Raw genomic sequence first — 24077 nt, 5'->3', positions numbered from 1 at the left:
AGAGCAGTACAGCATACAGGTGTAACTTTTCTGAAAGCAAATAAACACCCTAAACACAGCCCAATCATTTAGATCAAGTCATATGAGCTTTAAGAACTATACGTAGGCTGACTTGCAACCCAACAATAGCCCAATCATTTAGATCAAGTCATATGAGCTTTAAGAACTATACATAGGCTGACTTGCAACCCAACAATGGTGTCCAGGTAAACCACAGCAAAGGATGAACTGCCATACTCTACTGTGGAGTGAGTTTTAGGGGATGCTTGTCTTCCTCTGTCCTGTGGACCGGGAACAAGGGAAGGGACGCTGTGGCCATAGCTGTTCAGGAAGGTGACCGACAGTACAGCTTGTGTCTGGATTTAGCCTATTGATCTAGTCTCAAGTTCCCAATAAAAGTGCATACTGGTTTTTCTTAGTCAACTATTCACTAATTTTTCACTACTTAATTATTTTCTTTCCGTTGGCCATATAATTGACATCAGTTTCATGTTGTTTTAATGTCACTTACCTGGTAGCAGTTAGATTTAAGCAAGGTATTGCAGTGGTATTACTTCATGTACACTTTTTATTTAGTCTTTACAAATTTTAGTTTCTGTTTCTAGAGAATTGCTATCTCTGTCTCTTTCTCTCTCTCTCTCTCTCTCTCTCTCTCTCTGTTGTTTCTCTTGCTTTGTTCAGTGATACGCTTGTTCTGTTTCAGGCCATCAAAAAAGAGGTTAATCTGTTTTCCAAGAAAAGGAAAGAGATAAAAAAAGGAATCAAAGCACTTTCCAAAACTGTAAGTGTTATAATTTCATATTCTAATACATTTGGCCCTTGTTCTAAAATTACTTTTTGAACTTAATTTTATTCTATGCTGAGGAACTGTACCTCCTTTTGTCTGCTTATAAGCTTAGTTTTCTGAGGTACTTTAATAAGAAGTTTCACCAATTCACACTCCATATAAACAGTGGTTTTCCCTGTCTTCCCCCAAATTACCATCTTATTTGTTTTTATAATATATCAATGTTATGCATTTATATTTTTACAGATTAAATAATACTGAGTTGTGTAGTTAAAAATAATATTTTTAAAGCAACAATTGCCCTATTTCTCTTGACTGATTCCTGCACTCCTAAGGTAACTCTTTTCACTTCTTTCCACTTTTTCGTTTGGACTGTTTACCTCTGTCTGTCTAATTAGTCTTAATACTGCTGTTATTTCTTGATATTTCTGTTTTGATGCTAACTATGGGCTTCCTGGTATGGAACATGAGTAGTTTTGTGTGTTACTTCTTCCCACACCCACTATAGCACACATGCTTGGTATACACACTGTGATATTTATATGAATATTCTTCAAAGCTGAGCTACATGGTATATTATGATTACATTTCTGCTTTTACAACTTGATTTTTCTTGGAATTAATAATTGCCTTTGTTTTGGAGTAAGCCTTTCTATGACCTATTCAAACTCAAAATGCTAAAAAATTATTCTCAATACAACCAAATACCTGAAGTGATCAATCTGTCAGTGCATTTTTTTTTTTTTTTGACAACCTCCCTTCTGGAGCTTTCCATCTTCCAGCTCCAGTCAAAGCACCTTGCTCTGCTCTATAGACCAGGTGTATGGTTGCTGTCCTAAAGATCTGTCTCCTGAGTTGGAGCTCCTATTTCCTGAGTCACTTGTGATTTTTTTTTTTGTTTTCTTGGTATGTATCCTTCAGTAACTTCCTATACAGGACTGCTGGGTTGCACCATGCTTGGGAACATCTTTATAACATAGCTGTGCTTCTGGGGTGCCATCTAAGTGGAATCCACTGTGAATGGTGCCTTGCTGCTAGAGCTGTCAGATGCTTTGGCTCTGTTCTTGAGAAAGGGTACGTGGGAGGTACATTTTCTGAGATGTGGTTTCTCTTAAAATGTGTTTATCCTACACTCATATCCATTTGAGAGTTTGCCTTCAGAATGTTGAAGTCTTGCTCCATTGTCTCCTGGCTTCCAGTGTTTGCTTTAGAGAATCCAATGCCTAACTCCCAGGAGACTTATAGGATCCTCTCTTTATCCACAGCGTTTGGAAATTTACAATTATGCACCTTGATATGTTTGATGAGTATTCTTGGTTTGCTGGTGCAAACCAAGATTCTCTTTCCTTTTCCACCCTTCTCTGAGCCCCAAGAGGCTGGCCTTTGTGGACAGTAGCAATGTACTCTCTTGCCTTCTGGCTTCTACTTGGGTTTAGGCAATAAGTGGCATCAGCAAAAGAGCCCCCATTGTTGCTGTTCATGAAGGCCAGCCTCTCGGGGCTCAGAGCATGGATTGCAGGGACTAACACCAGGGTCTTCATTCTCCCAGTTTCCTCCCTGTAGGGTTATTTGTTGGCAATGACTGCCATCCCTCTCCTGCATTTATGGTTCTCTCCAGGTTCATTAACCAGTCCCAGCTCTTGCCCTTCAGACCTAGGAGCAGAGATGGCTTGCCGCAGTTCGTAGCCTAATGCTTTATCATGTCTTGCTGGCTTTCTTTACTCTGCCAAATCTTTTTTTAAAGTTTCTCTCTTCAGTTTTCCCATTTGAATGTGTTACCTGTTTCCTGCCAGGACCCTAGGTGTTTTCTTCTTTCATGTGCTAGACTTCAATGGGCATTTTAATAGGAAACCTTTGTCTCTCAGTTTTAGAAAATGTTCTTAAATCATTTCCTTGGTCCTTTGTTTTTATTTTCCTGATTAATAGTAAGGTTGAGCACCTTTTCATAAATCTAAACTCTATTTTATTTCCTCTCCTGTGAATTTCCTGTTTATATTCTTTGCCTATTTCCTTATTGGGTAATTGGTCATTTTCTTGTTGATTATAGCAGTTCATTATTTTTATATTTTTATTTATATGTATCTAAGATAATTAGAGTTAGCTAGCCTGTGGTAACAAATAAACTCAAAGAAACATAATGGCACAGTGATGAGACGTTTATTCCTTCCCATGTGACCATCTTGGGTGGGTATTCAGCTCAGCAGCTGCTCTGTTCTACGCAGTCATTCAGAGACCCAGGCTATTGGAGACCCTGCTGTCTTTAACTCATGGCTTCTAAGGTTGCCTTGCTTGATCTCATCTGAATCAGCTGGAAAGAAAAATAGCATAAAGGTGTGCATGGGACATATCTAAAGGTAGTCCTTATTATTAGGTGGAACTGCACGCAATTGGTGTTTTATGTGGCTCCACCTACAAATATTTTCTAGAAAAGTATATGGCTCATCCTACTACAAATACTTTCTGTCTTGTCTTTTAACTTTTATAATGTGCTAAATTTTAAATAATTTTATTATAAAGCAGAATTTTAAAATTATGGCATGAACCAAGTTATTGATTTTTATTGATTTTTTTTTTGGGTTTTACATCTGATTTTAAATGGCCTTTGAAAGTCTCATGTATTTTCTTTTAATACTCTTTGACTTCACCTTTAATTTATTTTTTTGAATAGTATGACATATGGTTCCAATTTTGTTTTTTCAAATAAATAGCCCATTTCCCTGGTCCACTTTATTTAATCCTTTCTCCGCTGATTTGCAGTGTCTCCTCTGTCAATCCCTGGATATAGGATTGTTTCTGGACTCTTTGTTCTAAGATTGAGTATTGATCTTTTCTTGAGCCAATATCAAGCTATTTTAATTACTATTGCTTTATAACAGTTCTTCTATCCTGAGAATAATTCTCCTTTTGCCTTTCTTTCTTTTTTTTTTTTAATGGCCTTTTTATGTTTGCTTACTTTTCCATTGGAATTTTAAAATAAGCTTGTTAAACTCCATGAAAAACTCTGAGAATATATTGCTTGTAGTTTGATTTGGAGAAGAATTTACCTGCCAGCTCTGAACCTTAGTATATATAATTTATCAATATATATGATAAAACTTTACTGAATAATATTTTTTAATTTGAAATAAGGTATATACAGACAGTCCCCTACTCACAGTGGTTCAATGTATAATTTTTCAACCTTATGATGGTGCAAAAGCAATGCACATTCAGTAGAAACTATGATTTAAATTTTGAATTTTGGTCTTTTCCCAGAGTAGCAATATGTGATACAATACTCTCTCACAATGTTGGGCAGTGTCAGTAAGCCACAGCTCCCAGTCAGCCATGCGATCACGAAGGTAAACAATGAAAACTCTGAATACTATGTTGCCAACATTTTTGGGATATCATGTTTTATGTTTTTGCATCCCATCTTGTCTACAAATGCCCCTTTTGACATGATATTTTCATCTTATGATGGGTTTGTTGAGACATAACCCCATCATAAGTTGAGGAGCATCGGAATATTTATATATTTATATCTTTATTTATTTAGAGACAGGACTTGCTTAGTAACTCAGGCAGGAGTGCAATGGCATGATTGTAGCTCATTGCAGCCTTGAACTCCTGGGTTCAAGCAATCCTCCTACCTACCTCAGCCTTCCAAGTAGTTGGACTGCAGGCATGCACCACCATGCCCAACTAATTTTTCTATTTTTTTGAAGAGACAGGGTCTCTCTATTTTGCCCAGGCTGATCTTGAATTCCTAGCCTTCTGCCTTGGCCTCCCAAACTGCTGGGATTATAGGCATGAGCCACTGCACCAGGCCTGTATATTTATTTCTTTTATAATATATACCTTTTCAAGTTATATTTCCATTAAATATATAATACTTATATATGTAAATTATATATTTATATATCTTTATTCAATTTTTATAAGATAATCGTCAGTGAAAATTTATAGTTTCTCTAAAAGTGACATCGTGTAAATTTCTTATTAGGTTTATTTTAGGTATCTTATAGTTTATACTGTTTTTGTGAATGGAATATTTTTCTATTACATTGGTGATATGGTTTGGCTGTGTCCCCACCCAAATCTCATATTGAATTGTAGCTCCCATAATTCCCATGTGTTGTGTGAGGGACCTGGTGGGAGATAATTGAATCATGGGTTGGGTCTTTCACATGCTATTCTCACGATAGTGAATAAGTCTCAGGAGATCTGATGGTTTTAAAAAGGGGAGTTTCTGTGCACAAGCTCTCTTCTCTTGTCTGCTGCCATGTGAGATGTGCCTTTCTTTTCACCTTCTGCCATGATTGTGAGGCTTCCCCAGCCATGTGGAACTCTTAAGTCCGTTAAACCTCTTTGTTTTGTAAATTGCCCAGTCTCAGATATGTCTTTATTAGTGGCATGAAAATAGACTAATACAATTGGTATTTTTTACATATTAATATATATATTACTGGTATATAGAATGTTATTGATTTTTTTTTCTGACCACCTTGTTGAATTCTTCTTAGTTCTATTTTTTCACTTGATTATTTTAGATTATCTAGGTAGACTATCATATCTTTTGCAAATAACATATTTCTCTATTATCAGTCTTTCTACTTCATTTTCTTTTCTTGTCTTGTGATCCTTTTTTATGAAATACAGTATTGTGCATCCCTAGTTACTGTAAAATTATACTCTTCTTGCTTAATTAACATTTACTTTTGGGCAACGAGTCTTCTATTTGTTGAATTTATTGTCTCTGTTCACTGGTCTTGTTGTTCCCCAAATATTTAGGGATTTATTATTATTATTTCATGCTTGTCTTTATAATTGAAACTCCCCGTTATAATTCCATGATACCTGCTCAGTCTGCGTCAGAAGTAGTATAGGAGATCTGACTTTAGCAGATATGCTGTCTGTTCTCAGTAAAAAGAGAAGGGGTGGGTGGTGTTGGGAAGTGTCTTGGCAGCCCATTGTGTGGAGGGGGCTGTTCTCCATTCTTTCTAGCCACTAACAGATTCCTTGGGCCTTGCCCTGTTTTTCCAATCTAAATATTCATTCCAGTTGCTTCTACCTGGAGACAAACACTCCAGTTACTACTGCTGGGCCCTAGGGAACTTTACCAGGTGCGGGTACAGACAGGTTCTACTGTCTGTTTCTGGTACAGTACCCCCAGCTAACCAACCTGCCAGTACTCTTAGGCAAACCCTTGTTCCTGTATCTGGTTCCTGTAGCTTCTATCTCTTGTTGAGTGCTGTCCTGAGGGCATTCGGGCCTGTGATGCATCTTCCTGATCCGTCTGATTTCCATCTTTCAGTTGTTATAGTTTTCGTGGTCCTGAAGGATTCTATTTCTTTTTTCCTCTTCACTGTAGTAACAGATTTATCTATTCTATACTTCTTTTCTCTTAACTTTATGTTTTGGGACAAAAGTGAAAAATAGTTAAACTAATTCTCAGTCTATCAGTTTGAAACCGAAGTCCCATTTTTTCTATCATGTTGTCTGCCTTGTTTTTGATTTGTAAGTGCTTTTCATATATTAAAGACATTAATATTTTGTCATATGTGTTGCAGTGTATCCTTTGCCCCTGAATTTTTTGACATTATGAACTTTTAAAGATAATTTTTATTGTACAGAAGTTTAAATTCATACAAAATTGGAGATAATCGTAACATAATACATCCAATGGCCAATACCATTTCACCGATGCTTCCATCCATTACCACCCCGATTATTTTGAAGTAAATCCCAGACATCATATCATTTCATCTTTAATTACTTCAGTATGTATCTTTAAGTGATACTCTTAAAACACATAACCATTATGCTGTTAGTATACCTCAAACTAACAACAGTGCTTTAATATCATTGAATGAAATGATGAGCTTATGTATTTTTGTAATTTTTCCTATTAGATGAATAAGTTTTTAAGGATGAACCTTAAAACTTCAATAACCATAATAAGCCTATAATCTAATTCTTTACTTACTAGTACATTTAGGTAAGTAGAACATGTATTTTTTATCAATTGTTGCCTAAAATAAACTAAGAAAAGTATCTTGTTACAGTTTAATTCTTTGTCAACACCCTTTTTTATTTCAACGTTTAGATTCTGAATATGATGGAAGAAAATGACAAACTAGAAAATATTGCAAAATTAGACCAACAGGAATTTGGCCTGGATCTTGAGGCACTGGAAAGGCTTCATGATGAAAGTCAGGAAGAAGTGGCAAAGGTATAAAAAAGTATAATTTAAGCACCATAAAGCTATGATGAAAGAAGTAAAAAGATAATAGAAGAGGGAACTCTTTTATAATAATGTGAATATGACAAAACCTTTTCCAGTATAATGTGAATAAAGCAAACGTAGTGCATATGAGTGTAATGAGTCAGAGGACCTTTGAATTTGTGGGTTAGAAGCAGGAAGAACATCTAGGCCAGCCAGACATCTGATGTTTGCTTCCCCTTCATGGCATTCCTGCCAACCATATGTTTGAACATTTTTGGAAGTCTTCTCTGCCACCTCATTGCCTACTTTGGACACTTCTGGCTTAGTAAGCCCTTTCTTAATTAGAGTTGAAATCTTTCTTTTTGTACTCACTGATCCTTCTACTCTGTGAGCACTTCCTACTCTATGGCCCCTCTGAGAGTGGTAGAGGATTAGCAATTTCCTTGTTCCCTGTGGATCTTCTTCTGTCTGGGCTAATTATCCCAGCTCCTTTGACCATCATATATCATGGTTTCAATAGCCTCATCATCATCATGCTGTTTTCCTCTGGATTAATTATATTTGCATATGGTATCCACAGAAAAATTCTAATTATTTTATATCCAGTTTAGAGAAAAGTATAAACTGAAACCTCCATTCATACTATACTTCTATTAATTTAGCCTTTGTATTATTTTGTGACAGACACATCAGATTGTTTGCTTATATGGATTTTATTTTAAATAAAAGCCCTAAGCATGTTTTACACAGGCTATTCTGAAGCTACCTCTTTCTCAACCTGCTAGTACAGTTTAATTTTTTGAATGTGCAAATATAAAAACACAGGAGAATGAAAGAGCTGAATTCAAGGACGGCTGTGGTGGATTATAATAGGTTAAACAACTACACCAAGAAAAGGCTGATTATTTGACTGATGTCTCTAGGAGGGAGGTTTCTACCATGTGCCCCAGGACTTGGTCCTGATAAAAATGTTTATTAATGACTTGGGTGAAGATATAGAAATAAGGAGGATTTGTCAAATTAGTGAATGACATGAGACTGAGAAGATGAAGAAATGTAGTGGATAACATAATTTGAACAAGAGTATCTCAACAGACTGACTTAGTACAATAAAATTTACCTGGGATAATCATTCATTCTGCAACATTTATTAATGTGCCGGGCAGATTAATCTAGATGCTGGGAATACAATAAAGAAGACAGACACATTTCTGCTGTCATGAGACTAATGTAGTGAGGAAGAGTGTCCATAAACAAGTCTCTACATAGTATATGATGGAAACAAACTGGATGCTGTGATAGATGTGGGAGATCTACTTTTGTGGTCAAAGAAAACCACTTCAAGGGGCTGACATTTCAGTTGAGAACTAAAGGAAGAGAGAGAGCTGGCTGTGCAAAGATCTGGGGGAAGAGAATGTCAAGCACTGGGAACAGCAAGAGCAAAGGCCCACAGGCAGAAATGGCTTGAAGTATTCCAGAAACAGCATGGCCAGAAAGGCAGAAGCATGGCGGATAGGAGAGAGCCTCATGGAATGAGGTGGAGGAGATAGGCAGAGGCTAGTCCCTGAAGACCTTGTATGTTGTGGTAAAGACTGGCTTTTTTATTCAATGTGTAACAGGAAGCTATGGAAAAAAATCCCATTTTCTTATCACAGCAAGTAGGCACCAATGTAGGAGCTTTTTGAATGTTATTTATTTTGATGATTACAATCCAAAAAGGCAGGTGATAGTTTGCCCCACTTGAAAAAAACTGAGGTTTTGATAGAGGCTTAGAGAGCTAGAGTCACATGGCTAAGATCAGAGCCAGGAAGATCCTGGCTGCTGCCACCAGGCCACAGGCTCTTCCTCCTTGGCTCTGACTTGGCTCAGGCTCAGAATGCACCCTGGTATTCTGCATCATGTTCTCCCAGCCCACTCATCTTGACCACTCAGCAATGCATGTGGATTTGGTGCCTGCCCCCTTCCTCACCGTTGTTTCTCTCTCCTAGCTGTATACAACTACTTGACACTGAACCTGCTCCCCTGGCCCACTGAGCTATTTACCATTGCCAAACCCATCCTATTCGCTCTACCACCACCCTGTGCCTCTGCCCCAAATGCCCCTCCTTGCCATTTACCAAATTCATCCTCATCCCTCAAGAGTTCTCCTTGATCTTCTGAGGCAGGATTTGGTGCAGGGAAAGGCCCTCTACATGCTAGTTTCCCTCATATTGTTTATTTTTTTTTCTTGAGCTCTGTGCCTTTGAAGAGATGTTAACACCAGATTGGGTACAATAGTGGTCCAGTAGAGAACAATGTTAGCAGATGACACCATAAACTCAGCTGTTTAGGAGATTTCAGCATGTTTAGGAGCAGAATACTAGTCCTTGGGAGGAGTTAGTGGCACCTGCCAGTCAGGGATGTGAATGAGAGACTAGGCTACTACCCTGCCCTGGCCAGGATCTCAACAATAGGAAAAAAACCAAAGCCCAATCATGACAACTCGGACACAGTACTAGGGATTGAGTTTGGAAGAGTTGATCGAACAGCCTCAGCAGTGGACAGAGAAGGGCTGAGTAGGCTTGGAATCAGGCAGGTTCTGACAACTGATACGCCAAGCCAGCTATCTATTTAGGAAGAAATAATTTAAAACTGTTTTAGCTATTAACTCGCTGGATCAGAATAAAAAAGAAATGAATTGCAAATTAAAGTCATTTAATTAGACAATAAATAAACAGAAATTCACAAGAAGTACTAAAAAAGACATTTTAAACCTGGGAGACTTTATTCTTAGCTAGCTTGCTAATAATTCTGCCAACAAAATGAAGTGCACAAAGGTCCTGAAGAGGATCCTAAGGACTAAAGATTGTTAGGTCTCACTTTCACACCAGGCCTTTCAGCAAACCCTATTAAAATAGGAATACTTAATTATTTAAGTAATAAGCAATGGGATTACTTAAGCAAGTAAAACTAACTGAAGTAACATATGTTTTAGGTGCAAAAAAATGCAAATTGTATGATCTCCAAGAGTAGTAGAGGGTTCTTTTTATTGTGGACATAAATAATAGAAGAATTAAGTACAGTAAAGACTCCCAGACAGAGGTCACAAACTGGCAATTCAAATGTGTGTTGGTGAGATTTAAGCCAACATTTAGATATCCAGCAGTTTCACATAAAAATATGAATTCCAATCCTCTCTAATAAAACAGGAAGACTTCACTCAGTGGTTTTGCTTCCCTGCTGTTCCAACCAGCGGAGTTTGTACACATTAGCCATGCAGCTCACCACCACAGTGCATCCATCCTCACACCCGACTTCACTCATGTGTGGGACCTGACCAACCTTAGAGGTACTGTATGTCCTCAAGGAAGGAAATTAAGCCTACAGACAAACTTCAGGAGACATTCTCAAAAGCAGAGATGTGTTTCCCAGAAGTACATCTCAGTGCAGGGTGGCTCAAAGTGTTGGAGAAAGACAACCAAACTCTACCACTGAAGGTGCAGCTTATGAATACTTAGTGAACTTAGAGGAAAGATTATTGTTTCTGAGGCCACACTTTCATTTTTATCTTTTCCCTTTATCTGCGTTCTTCAAGATGAAAAAGGATGTAGAGATGCATAACCTAGCCAAGAGCTATTTGGCTGAACTTATCAAAGAAGAGTGTTGGAATTCAATGGCTGTAAAAGGTCGAGCTCTTAAGGTAACAGAACCCTAGGTACAAAACCTGATGAGATTTGTCATAGAAAGCTCAGGAAAGTTTTACAAATAAATTTAAGAAAATTCATAGCTTAGCAAAGCACTGAGAACATGGCTTGCCCCTTCCTATACTGAATTTCACCTGGATGTGTCCCGGTCTCTTGGTTTCTTCGCTCTATGCTCAGTCCCCATGTGCTTCCCAGCCAGCATTTCTGAAGATCTGTCTTAGCATTTCTTTCCTCCTTTCCTCTCAGACATCCCCGGCATCTGGGCCTTACTAGCTGTCTGCTCACTCACATTTCATACATATTGAAAGGTAGACAAAATCTGGTTCATGTTTCTATCTGTGCCTGCCTTCCTATTTTCTAAGGAGCTGTTTTTCGCTGAGATTCTCCCCAATACAATTTCTCTCTTTGTACAGGATGACCAAAAGTCTCAGGTAATGTCTGTGATCCCAGAATAACTATTCTCAGCACCCTTTTCACTTTCAAATATGCTCCCAGTACAGACAATGAAGTATACAGCCACCCTACATTTTATGTAATTGAGTATTGCTCTAAAACAGCGTTCTCATGAGTCATATATTTTGGGCTGGATCATTCCTTGTTGTGGGAGCTGTTCTATGCACTGTAAGAAGTTTAGCAACATTCCTAGCCTCTATCTGGAGACAATAGCATTGTTCACCTCCAGTAATGACAATAAAAAAATGTTGCTGGACATCGCCAAATGTCTTGGGGAAAAATGACAGAGAGGGAAGGAAGGGGAAAAAATGCTCCTAGTTGAGAACTACTGACCTAGAAATTAATCCTTCACAAAAGCCCAGTATTTTATATAAAGCTTATACCAATACTTATGGAATACATTGTTTTATTTTTTTTTAATGTTTCCATTGCCAATTTTACTCATGCATGATAACCTATGGGTTAATGTTAATCACAGAAAACATCCCTTGCTCAACACCAGATACACACAGTTATACTACAAATGGATTTATTTCATCTTGTGTTTTTTTTCTCCAAGTGTTTTCATATCCCCTGTGTGGTTGAAAACTTCCCAATGAAAGCACGCACAGCTGAAGAGCTGAAAGAATTGGAAAGAGTTTTACAGCAAAAGAAGATTGAAGCAGAGTGTCTAAAAGTACAATTTTAAATATATATGTATTTATATAAGTGATGTGCTTTATTTTAGAGTCTCCTTTGTTCAGATTTGAGTTGGGATATAATTTAAGTTTAGATATTGTATGTATTTATATTTTTATTTCTTGTTAATTATAGAATATATTCTAATGAATATAGAAGCCTATATCCCCAAAATAAATCAAAGAGCCTGTATCCTACACAATACTGGCTAGCCCTCAAATATAAGGATATACCTTTAAAAAATTAGATTTGGGGTTTTGCTCTTATCCGCACAGAGGTTGTCTTCATGCACAATTATCCATTTTATCCTCTCTTGTCACTAGGGATTGTGTTTCAAGATAATTGATCAAGAATGAAGTAGAATTTGTTTTGACAGAATTATGGTTTTCCTAAATCCCAACTTTTTAAGCAATAATCTCTGCCAAACCACTAAAAAAACACTGCCCTTCAGTGTAGTTTTGTTTTGGCTAGAACTTTGCACTGACTCTTTTTCTGAAACAAAATGGAGGTATGCTTAATTCTTCTTAACCTTCACCCACCAGTCCTTTGTGAACAAGTTTCTTTGTAAAATATAAAGAGAAGATATATTTCTTAAGTACCAAGAAAGACTCAAAATAGTTACAAGCAGGTGTCATACTGACAGAAAGATATAAATATTACACATCATCAAGGACAATTTTTATTCCTTTGATTTATCCGTCGTTTATCAGTTTCTGAAGCTTTAATCTCTTCTGCAGCAGTTCTGGGATCTATTCATCACTTTGAATTCAGTTCTTGGCAAGACAATTTAGCAAATTAAAATGATTGTTGACATAATTAAGTTGTCACAAAATTTCCCTTTAGAGGATTCTTATTATTGCATAACTTCTGTGTCATCTTTTTTTACATTTAGCTACGGAAGGAAATTGTAGAGGCTCAGTCTGGAGTTACATTGGTTAAAAAGCATCATGAAGAGGATGATGAAGAAGAGGAAGAGGAAGACAAGAAAGCAGAATATAGCAACTTGCCCAATTACCTGCTTGGTAGTCTGAGTACTGATTTTGGGGTAGACACCTCTTTTTTGTCAAGCCAATTAGAACTTCATTCCAGAGAAGAGAAAATCAACCAAATTATATTACTGAAAGTGAGTGAATTTTCATTTTATTCTCAAAAATCTCTAGAAACTCTACATCAGGTGGTTTTCAAGGGCTCACATTGAAAACTAATGCCAATCAAATGATTTAAAAATACATAGAGGAGGGGGGCATGGTGGTTCATGCATGTAATCCCAATACTTTGGGAGGCCAAGGCAGGCAGATCATGAAGTCAAGAGACCAAGACCATCCAGCTAACATGATGAAACCCCATCTCTACTAAAAATACAAAACTTAGCTGGGCGTGGCAGGGCGTGACAGCGCGTGCCTGTAGTCGTAAGTACTCGGAGGCTGAGCCAGGAAAATCTCTTGAACCAGGGAGTTGGAGATGGTGCCAAAGCACTCCAGCCTGGCAACAGAGTGAGACTCCATCTCAATAAATAAATAAATAAATAAATAAGAATAAAATAAATAGAGGAATATACAGATACTTTCCAAGTCCCTTAGCCAGATCTTGTGTACAAGAGTTGCATTTAATGATTTGGACTAGGTTACTGTGATACCAACTTTTCTAAAGAACATCCCACAACAGCTGACACCACAAACCATTCTTCTGCTTTGATCTTCAGTAAGCTGAAAGAGAAAAGAAAATACTTGAATTCCATTTTCTCAGTAAACCCAAATGTCAATTAGGATCTCCTTGTAAGATCAAGATGTGATTACTTATCTATCTGCTTAACCTGGGGAAAGACAATTTCCTCTAAGATTTCTGTAAATTTGGGGGTTCAAGGATAAGATATGGGGTCCCTCTGGCTCTAAGCTCTTACTCCTTAACTTTCTACCAGTCTCAGAATACTTCTGAACATGTAGAAGCCCTGACTGAAGGTCTTTGAAAATCCAATGACTGAGGTTGTGCCAATGAAGATAGTTTGAAATTTAATGCTGGCAATCCCTGTTCCTGAAAGCCCTTCAGCCATGCCTGCAATTTGAATTCCAGTCTCCTGCCATGTGCTCAGCTCTCTCTTCTTATCCTTTTCTTTTTCTCCTCTTGCCCCTGAAATTTCTGTTCATTTATGCTCAGAGCTATTTAGTTACCTCATTTGTTGCTCAGCTTCTGCCTTGAGGGCCTCACCTTCTTGGTGCTTTATTAAGGTGTTTTCCTACAAGAAGGTAATTTCAGCCCAGGAGAAATTCTCATACTAGCTGTTAAGATCATTTTTTCACCCTGCTTTAATGGTTTCATCTTCAGTAGGCTAGACATACAGACTAAACTCCCATGGCAACCTAAAGGCCACTTTGGGTTGACCCATCAGCAGGAGTGGGAGCAATCTAGTTGGTCCCACTGGCACCTTAGGAATTGGTCTCACCAACTGGCTAGCACACGTTTCTTTCCTACTTGAGAATGACATGTCCGTATAGAGGAAGAGTATTGTGTGTGGTGATGATTCTCTGGCAGGTTCTGTAAATACTTTCCATAAGCCATCTATTCTTTTCCACATCTACTCCAATCCAGGTTCCAAAGAAAAGACGTGTGCCAACTTAAATCCTGTATGTTGCTTTTTCGATATTTTATAGTAGATTTTGTACAAAAGTAGAGAGAATAGCCCAATGAGCTTCTAAGTACCCATCACCCACTTCAGCATTTGTTAACCTGCACATGGAATTACAATTTATATTTCAGGAAGTAGATTATGGTCTAACAATTATGTGTTCGTCTTAATGCTACCCATACTTGGATGCCACTGTGGATTATTGAGCCAAGGAATTAATATAAGTAGTGTTCTGAAAGATTCATTTTACATTCTTAAAAGACAATTCGTGGAATGATTTTGGAGGGAAAGTATAATTGCGGGATCAGTGAAGATATAATATGTGATGTGTTTTCAGTAACATGTTAATATTTCAGGATATCATTTACAAGGTAAAAACTGCTTTCAATAATGAGTTTGATGCTGCATATAAACAAAAAGAGTTTGAAATTGCACGCGTGAAGGAAAGAAATGTTCGAATTCGAGAAATTATTTTAGATCTGGAATTGGAAGAAGCAGTCTGGCAACCAGAGTTTGAAGACTGTGAGAAGCCAGAGAGAACGCTTGTTGTGCAAGATGAGGAGGTACTGGCTAGCTGTGTTCTCCTTTCCCTTCTTTGTCAGGAGATTTTTCCCAGATCCTATTTGTTCACTTTGCCTCTATGGGAAATGATTGTATTGGGTAGCATTCTCAGTTGCAGATAACAGAAACAGGCGATATAGCCTCAGCAATAATGAGAATTTATTTTACGAATCCCATGGAGTCCAGGGAAGATTTGGACACTGAGCCCAGGAAGAAGCAGAAACCAAAGACTAGAGCCTTGTGGGAGGTCCAGAAGCCCTCTTTCTTCATTTTTTAGTTCACATTACTCTGCATTTCTACTTCCTCTAGCAATTTCTACTTTGTCTCTTCTCCACACAAGAAAGCAGCTGGTCTGAATTAGAATCTTAGTCCCAATTCCCAGTTCATTTGGGAAGAGGCTCCGTGGCCCAGTTTGGGTCCAGTGCCTATACTCAGAGTGGTTGGGTCACATTGCAGGAATGAGGCCAGTGGAGCTCCAGTAATGATCTAGGTCATTTGGGCAGTGTGGATCCCAGAGAAAGGGGCTCTCTAAACAGCCTTCTTTAAAGGTTTTGGCATAGATCCAGTTGAAAATAAATGCCTAAAGAAAACAATTATGACAATATTTTATTTTTTAAAAGTAAAAAAAAAAAAATGCTAGCGAATACCCAAAGAAAAACCTTTTCTCACATAAAACCAACTTGACTCCTGGGGGCAAAAGATAATTGTGGTGTTTAGAAGTAATAGCAAATATTTTTACAGTCTCTGCTGGATGCTGGCTGGGCACCATTCTAGATGCCCTAGGTGGATGGAAACGAATTTATCATTGTAAGTCCTTATAAGGTAGGTACTGATACTGCTTCCATTTTATAGATGAGGAGAGTGAGACACAGAGAGTTTGAGTAGTTTGACCACAGTTATATCATTGTTGGGAGTTTGGACCCAAACCATCATACTAGAGTTCATCCTCTTAGCCTGGACACTCTGCTGTACTTGTTTAAGCAAGTCGTTTTTCCTGAACCAGACTTTCACTATGTGACCTAAAACTCTGAAGCAAGATGACAGCAAGGACCTCATTCTGCTGCTCTCTATAGGGCCCTGCTTGGGGCAGTCACTTTGTACCTGCTTCTCCTTGGGCTCTAATCCATCCTACATTTAGGAGAGTGATCTCGCCACAAGCCAAACTTACTATGTCCCTCTTCCGTCTCACCCCTTGCAGTGGTTGCTCACTTCATTTAGGATAAAGCCCACAAGCCTCCTCCTAAGTGCCCACCCCTACCCCCTTTCTTGCCCAACTACTCTCCCATCTGCCTCCATTCTGGTCACAATTTTATTCTCACAGTCCCTTGAATGCTCCAAGCTCTTGACCTCTTTGGACCCCTATCCTTCAGAATTTGGCTTAGATGGCCCTTCTTTGAGCCCTCTTCCCTCCCCTCCTTAATCTATCAGGTCCCCTGTTATAATCTTTTTAGTGGTGGACACATGCTTTAAGAGTTAATATAGAAGTAAAGATCTATTTTTCCAGCCCTCTCATTTTAGACCTCATCTTCATTCCAAAATAGAAAATTGGGTGCAAAGTCTGCAGAACGCCTTTAATCCCCTTAGTATCTTCTAGCCTCCAGTACGTGGAAGGAAAGTTGAGTTTGAATTTTGTAAGAATAATAGCGGGAAATTACATTTTCTCTTTCAGATTACAGCCAACAAATATGTTAAGCCGTGGCACAAAGCCAAAGCAGAATTGCTCACGAGTCGTGAAACGGAGCACTGGCTTCTGATACAGGCATGCAGCTTCACTTACACAGGACCTAAGACCCTCTTTGTTTTAGGGATACTGTTTTCTAGTTTGGTTTAATAGTCTTTTACCTGTATGCTATCATGGAAACCCATCAACCTATTTGTCATGGTCAGAGGTCACTTGAATCTCAATTGACCTCCTTCCCTTCTCTCCTCCAGGCACTGTCTACCTTCCCCAATCCCAAATGCAGTCATTCTAATGTTGTGGGGGGGAAGCTGCCTCTGGAGCCACCCAAAGTGTCAGGTCTCTGTCTCAGCATTCCTCTTTGATTCTGGCTCCTTCCCAGGGCACCAGCACAAGACTCCGAGCTCTGATGGACATGATGGGAGGAGTTCTGGAAGTCAAGAAGGAAGACATTTTGAGAATGGTGATATTTCTGTTCATCCTTGTGGATGGTGGAATGGGGTGGAAAGAGCTACGTAAATTTTACCATTTTTGTTCTAGATAAACCTTGGTTTTAGAAGTTCTACAGCAACAAATATTCTACAACTTCCAAAGTACCTCATAAACATATCACACTAGGGCCTGGCATGGTGGCTTATGCCTGTAATCCCAGCACTTGAGGAAGCTACGTGAGGAGGCCAGAAGTTCAAGGCAGGAGGCCAGGAGTCCAAGGCTACAGTGAGCTGTGATCATACCACTGCACTCCAGCCTGGGAGACAGACCCTATCTCAGAAAACCAAAACTGTACCACATTAGGCAGATAATAAATTTCAAACTGCAGGTTTGCCTTCCAATCTGACAAGACACAAACAAATCAACAAAAATAAGTAACTATAGTGGTTTTGGTCTCTACTGAAGGCAGGAATACTGTTTCATCAGTAATACTTCAGATACACCAGGAAACTTTTTTTTTTTAATACCTAACATAGGTGTTCCTAGATCTCAGGGGTAGTTATAGCTATAAAAATACCAAAACACCCCTCTGAGTACATCACCTAAGTGTCTAGGTATATCCCACCCTGCTCACCTTCACCTAAGTCACAGAAGAACTGTTGTAACATTTTAAAATATCTTTTACCCAAGATGTCGGGTCATTGTCCTTGCCAATGTGAAGGACTGTATCCTTTTAAAGGGCTTTTTAAAAAAACTCTGAGCTTTTACTGTACTACTGCATTTATGTTTGAGCTGAAATATGTGCTTTTCTTCATATCTTCAGGTGATTCCTCAACCTGCTTTCATGGCAAAACCTGATGCTGTATGGACTGAAGAAGAAAGAAAACAATTCAAAGATTATGAGAAAAAAGTAAAGGAGTTAAATGAAGAAAGAGATAAGTATAGAAAGGTCAGAAGAGCAAAGAATTAATATAACCTACCATATCCAGAGTGCTATTTAAATATCTTTTCAAATGTTTTCTATTTTCTCAATATCTTTAATAGCTTAAGGATAGTGTTTTAGCTTAAGTTCTCAAGAATATTTAGGGAAGTAGGGGGAGATATATTTAAGGAGTTAAAATAATTTTAAAGCAAAGAAACCTGTCCACATTTTTATATAGCAATAGAGTTTTTTTTTAAGCTTTTATTGATTTCAACATTTCCCATGTCATTACAATTTATTTCTTCATTCTACAGGTGTTCAATGAACACCTATTACATGTTCAAGTCACTACAAGGTATTGCTCTGTGTTGTGTACATTTATTTCAATTCAGTAATACTTTTGCTTGATTTGTTCACCATTTCAAAAAAAGGGTTTGAAGAATGAATGGCACAATCAATGCAGTATCTTATTTACAACTCTAATTCGAAGTTTTTACAGTGCAGTTCTTCTACTTTTATCCCCGTCCATCAGAAGGAAATACTGTAACATTAAAATTACTTATAATTACAGTAGAGATATAAAAGATGATCGTGTGCAGCCAAGTAGATAATATTTATTCTTCTGTGAAGGAAGTAAAGTCATACCATCATTCAAGGTAGGACAGCTTGCCAGCTTGCTAGTGGCTGTATCTCATGAAGAGCTTCTTTGAATCTGTTGTGAACCTGTCCACATTTTTATTCACTGCATCCCTCCAGGGTCCCTTGTATTTTAACCTAAAATGGTACTTACCTAAAGCCAAAATCAGTAATGCTGAAAGAAGTAAAGATTTTAAAGGGTTAGGGAGTATAGCTGCCTAAGGAATAAAGGCTGGTGACCTATCAACTACATTTACTCCACAGTTTTGTGTTGTTAGATAGTCCACAGCCTGCACCATCACTTCCTGCACCTTCTTCATACTCACCGCTGAAACCCCAGCCTTGATTAAATGGTACTCTGCCTTCTCTGCACCTGCATCCATGAAGTGGCTAAAGAAAAACTATTGACTGGGTTTAAACAATGCCTTAATCTCAGCTGGGTCCTTAGAGCTGCTCCACAGTGCTACTCCATTTTTCCCCTAACGAAGCACTCTCACACTTGAATGTGAGTCTGTGTCACCTGGGGGATTTGTTAAAAATGCAGATTCAAATTTCATTGTTGTTCTGGGAAAATGGAAAGATGCTGAGATTTTGCATTCCAAACAAGCTATTTCTGGCCAGTGGGACCCTACTTTAAGTAGTAGGATCCTAGAATACCATTTTACGCCCATTGCTCATCTCTCAAACTTTCAGCACCTGTTGCCCTCAACTAATTCTCACCTTATTTTCTATTTCACTAAGAGAAGAGAAACAACTAAAAGTGATTTCCCTTACTCCTCTACTGCCACATCCACCCCCGACCTGCACGGAATCCATGGCAGCTGGCTTTCTGCTTCCTATGGATGAAATGGCCTTGCATCCACCTAAGCCTGGTCCTCCCCTGGTACACTAGCCACCATCCCATCTCACCTACTCAGTGTCATTACTCATCAGTTTACCCTCTTCTTTCCTGCATCGTCAATTTTTCCCTCCCTGTGGATTTTTCCCATTGGCATAGACACATGCTATAATTGTATATGTCTCTCATCTTATTAAAAAAAATACTTCCTGGAAGGAAATGCTAGGGTTCTCTCTGCTGTTCTTGTGACATTTGGGTCAGTTGGAATTTATTTCAAAACAAAGAGTTAAAGGAAAAAAAACAACTCCTTTGACTTCTCTTTCCCCTGGATCTACTCAATGTCTCTGGTCTCCTTTACAGCAAAACTCAAAAAAATCTGTGTTAATGGTTTTCAGTTTCTCTCTCTCTCAAAAAAATCTTGTATTGTGGAAAATGTCAATCATGTATAAAAGTAGAGAGAGCAGTATAATGACCCCTTTGTCCAGATAATTCTATAATTATCTACTCGTGGCCAGTCTTATTTCCTTTTATACCCCCACTTACTTCCCTAGCATTGGATTATTTTTCACCGATTTTTATTTTAGAATGATTCAAATGTACAGAAATGTTGCATAAATAGTACCATCTATATACCACACATTTATACCATTAGCATATATATTATGTTATATATATACCTGTGCACATCAGTTCTTTATATTGCCACATTTGTTCTCTTTATCTCCTGAATAGACAAATCACAAATATCATGATACTCCTATATAATACAGCATAAACCTTCTAAGAACAAAAATATTCTTCTACATAACCACAGTAAAATTATCATACAAAAGAAGCTTAATATTAATGTGATTATCTAATTAAGTCCATATTCAGATTACCCAGTTATCCAAGTAATGTCCTTCATAGCTTCTTTGTTGCTGTTTATCCAAAAATCTAATCAATTGCACTTAGTTTTTAATGTTCTTTTAGTCTCCTTTAATGCAGAACAGTTCCATGGCTTTGTGTTGGTGTTCCATGACGTTGACATTTTTTAAAAATTGAGGCCAATTTTTTTGTGGAATGTCTCCCAAGTTGAATTTGATTGTTTACTCATGATTAGATTTAGGTGCAAATTTTTGACAATCATACTAAGTAGATGATGCTGTGTCTTTGGTGCATCATATCAGGAGGCTCTTGATTTCAGTCAGTCCCACTATTGGTAACATTAAGTATGATCACAGGTAAGGAGGGTTTCTCTAAATTTTTTTATTATAAGTTCTCTTTCTCATTTGTGTGGTGACATTTTGAGTCTGACTCTCTGTTCATTCTGTCTTTTGGCATCTATTGATGATCCTTGCTTGAATCAATTATTACCATAGTGATTGCAAAATGGTGCCTTTCTAGTTTTTATCATTTACTCCATATTTATTCGTTAGTATTCTTCTGAAAAGAGGAGGTTTCCTCTGCCCTACCGAGGCATACTCTAACTTAATGTGTTTTAATCCATGACTGTCATTATTATTTCTGTTGTTCTAATTGTTTGGAGCTTCTTCAAGTTATTATCTGTGTCCTTTTTACCTGTCCACATCAGTTTTTGAGCACTTTCTCCATTTCTAACACAATAAGATCTTCTAGGTACCTAGAATCAGCTAAATTTTTTTAAAAGAATCCTGGATTCCTTTTACTGGGAGTTGGTATTTAGAGACCAAGATCTGGACACTAAATGTGCTCTTTGCTGTAGGGGTTGGGAGTCATTCTCTGTCTCCCTCCCTCTCTCTCTCTTACACACACACACACACATACATACATGCATACATACATACACACACACATACATACATACAGTTAGCTCCAATTCCAACCCAATTCCAGTTCAACAGCACAGGGTTCTTTTCTCTTTCATTCATTTAATATTTAGACTCCTTTTTCAGTGAAAACTCTAGTTCCCAAAATATAAATATACTTACTGATTTGCTCAGTCTTACAATGTGTATAAAATACCTCTATCAAAAATGCTTCCCCATTTACCCCCTATGTTTTTTTCATCTAACTGTCTCTGCCTCTTCCCAGAGATTCCAGCTGGCTAGAGGCTGAGCCCTTTGGTAACAACATTTTAGGGAACATGAGCACAATGCATAATGTTCTTAAAAGCACGTTGTGATGTGTACATTTTTTAATTACCTTTGGTGTTGTTTTATAGCAACCGTTCGTAAAACATTCCAAATACTTCTACATCTCTGCAATCTAATCCCTTTGTCACTTTTGGAAGGTGACTTTTCAGCTTAATGCGCATTGCCCTCTCCATAGAGGAAGGAAAAGTGTATGGGCCTGCCTTACTGAGAACTAAACAGAGCCCAGGGAAAGACTCCCCTGTGGGCAACCACGTTGTTCTCTGCAAAGTATCAGCCAAAACAGAAAGGTGATTCCAGGAGGTGTTAACCAAACAAGAACAACGACAAAAATGTGCAGCTAAGGTTTTCAGCTTTAAGGTATCTTTGGACAATGCTACTTTTACTTGTTTTTTTTCATTAGAAGTGACCAAAATTAAGATGACCTCTGAGGCCAAATTTTTGTCCCATCCCTCTCCCCTTCCCAACTGCATGTGCTCCTTATGTTGAGAGGACCACTTACTGGCTCTCCTGCCTCCTTGAAATAAAGAAATAAGATTACGTTTTTGCCACCAATTTAGCCATATAAACGCCATCTCCTTGCCCTTTTCTGGGTTTGGAGCTGCTGTCACTAAAAGTGCCATCTCATTGTCCTTTGTTTCAGGGTGCTGGAGAAATTTTGAACAGGTTATGTACAAAACCTTTTACATTTTATATTATTTTAGAACTTTGCTTCTTTGGGTTTGTGGCATCCGGCCACCCTGTCTGGCTGTGAGAGCTCTCTAAAGTCTGTGGGCTGGCAGTTTGCTGATCATTTAAAGATTCTTTCCCTACCCACTCCCCACTTTTTGGTAAGGTTTTTGTGTAAGGTCTGTTAGGTTTACATCCTGAAGCTTATTGGCTTAAAATGTACTCTCCTTTGATGTAGTCTGTTTGGGGCTGACTGGGAGAAAGAGAAACCAATAGTGCAGCCATTTTGATACTGAATATTGACAGGTATATTTTTGGAAATAAAGAACCAGTCCCTCCAAAGAAACAAACAAATACTGTGGCAATTTTCAGATTTCCTTGTACTTTTTTTATTCTTAGACTATAGCCCACTAAGAGGACACCAACATATTATGTTGAGAATTACTTTGACTAATTCTTTTTTCCACTTTCTGGGTGGATAACATTCATTACCAGTTTGATATACAGTTGACTTCTTTAAGCAACGGTGTTCTTATTTGAAGGGGAAGAGGCTGGTGTGTCTCTGATTTTATTATTTTTTCTTTTGTTTCTGCATGACCCCTAATTTCTACCTCTTCCTTCTTTCCCTTTTCTCCCAAGTCTCCACAGGCCACCTCCCTCTTTCAAGTTGCCGTTTTTCTCCCCTGCACCTCTGCCTTTTAAGTCCCTTCTTTTTTATTTCAAAGTAGCTGCTTTTCTGACACCTCTACAGCTACCACCCTAATGCAAACTACTGTCAGCTTTCCCAGGATTTATTGCCTTAGTTCCTCTGCCCCCTGCTCCCTACCCCCTTCCCTAATCCCTGTATCCCATCTCACTTCATCTCCTATCATTCTTTCCCTCAATAACTGTTCCAGTTCCACTGATTTCCTTATTGTTCCTCAGATACCCAGCAAACTCTTTACTCAAACACCCACAGCTCACATTCTCACTGCAGGTCCTTGGGACACTGTATCCTTGGCCTGGAGCTCTCTTCCATTTAGCTACATGATTCTCATTCTCATCACTTTGGGATCTCTACTCAATTGTCACCTCTTCCCTGTTATGGTGGAGATCCCTGCTTCTCCTCAATCCTGCTGTATGTCCCTTTTTCCCTGCTTTATGGTTCTCCGTAATACTTATCACCACCTGGCTGACTTCATTTTTACCTGTTTATTTATTGTCAATCCTCTCTACTAAAATACAATATGAGGGAGGAGGACTGGTTTTTTTTAATATTATATTCTTAGTTTTTAGAACTATAGTCAATCAATAATAAGCACTTAAGGAAGATTTCTTGAATGAATAAATGAATTTATTGATACCTGTTATGTGCCAGGCACTCTTCTTTCTGAGTACTGGGGATTCATATATTAAAGGATACAGCCTTTGCCTTCACCAGCCTGGTCAGCTAAAACAATACCTTCTTAAATGGCAGGCCATTTCTTTTGTCCTTGTTTCAGAGCTGGGAGAAATTCTGGGTGTGATGGATTTCTGCATGATTCATACAAACCTCCTACTTGGTTTTTCACTTTGCATGTCCCCCACTTCTCATTTCTCAGTATCTGATACAGACATTTTTAGGCAAAATTAGATTTTTCTAGGAATGTTTGAAGAAAAATGACATTCATGTCTTTAACAAATATATTCCTTGAGTGCCCACTATGTGCTTGGCACAATGGCAGGTCCTGAGGGATGTGCATGAACAAGGCAGACCTGGCCTCTCCTCCCCGACTCTCTTCACTATAACCATTATGTGGAGTGGAGATGGTTATATAGT

General features: G+C 38.2%; 1 protein-coding gene across 5 annotated transcripts in view; it reads left to right on the top strand.

The window, feature by feature from the left end:
• Positions 1-24077, top strand: part of CFAP43 (cilia and flagella associated protein 43) — a 97534-nt gene that overhangs the window by 50018 nt on the left and 23439 nt on the right. For 3 of the 5 annotated variants that reach the window (XR_004269956.1, XR_004269957.1, XM_032281533.1), the window contains exons 19-27: positions 704-781; positions 6876-7001; positions 10570-10674; positions 11691-11807; positions 12702-12932; positions 14789-14995; positions 16663-16752; positions 17054-17134; positions 17927-18052. Coding sequence is in view for 3 of the 5 variants with exons in the window: in XM_032281533.1 (XP_032137424.1) it covers positions 704-781; positions 6876-7001; positions 10570-10674; positions 11691-11807; positions 12702-12932; positions 14789-14995; positions 16663-16752; positions 17054-17134; positions 17927-18052 (1161 nt within the window). In the remaining 2 variants the exon portion in view is untranslated. The remainder of the gene's footprint in view (positions 1-703; positions 782-6875; positions 7002-10569; positions 10675-11690; positions 11808-12701; positions 12933-14788; positions 14996-16662; positions 16753-17053; positions 17135-17926; positions 18053-24077) is intronic. The other 2 variants (XM_032281536.1, XM_032281534.1) reach the window with 2 other exon arrangements.

This window comes from Sapajus apella, unplaced genomic scaffold (assembly GCF_009761245.1).
Source record: "Sapajus apella isolate SASKATOON/1434 unplaced genomic scaffold, GSC_monkey_1.0 scaffold13, whole genome shotgun sequence".
NCBI lineage: Eukaryota > Metazoa > Chordata > Mammalia > Primates > Cebidae > Sapajus > Sapajus apella.
The sequence above is the reverse complement of the archived record's forward strand: the minus strand, read 5'-3'. Positions and strand labels throughout refer to the sequence as shown.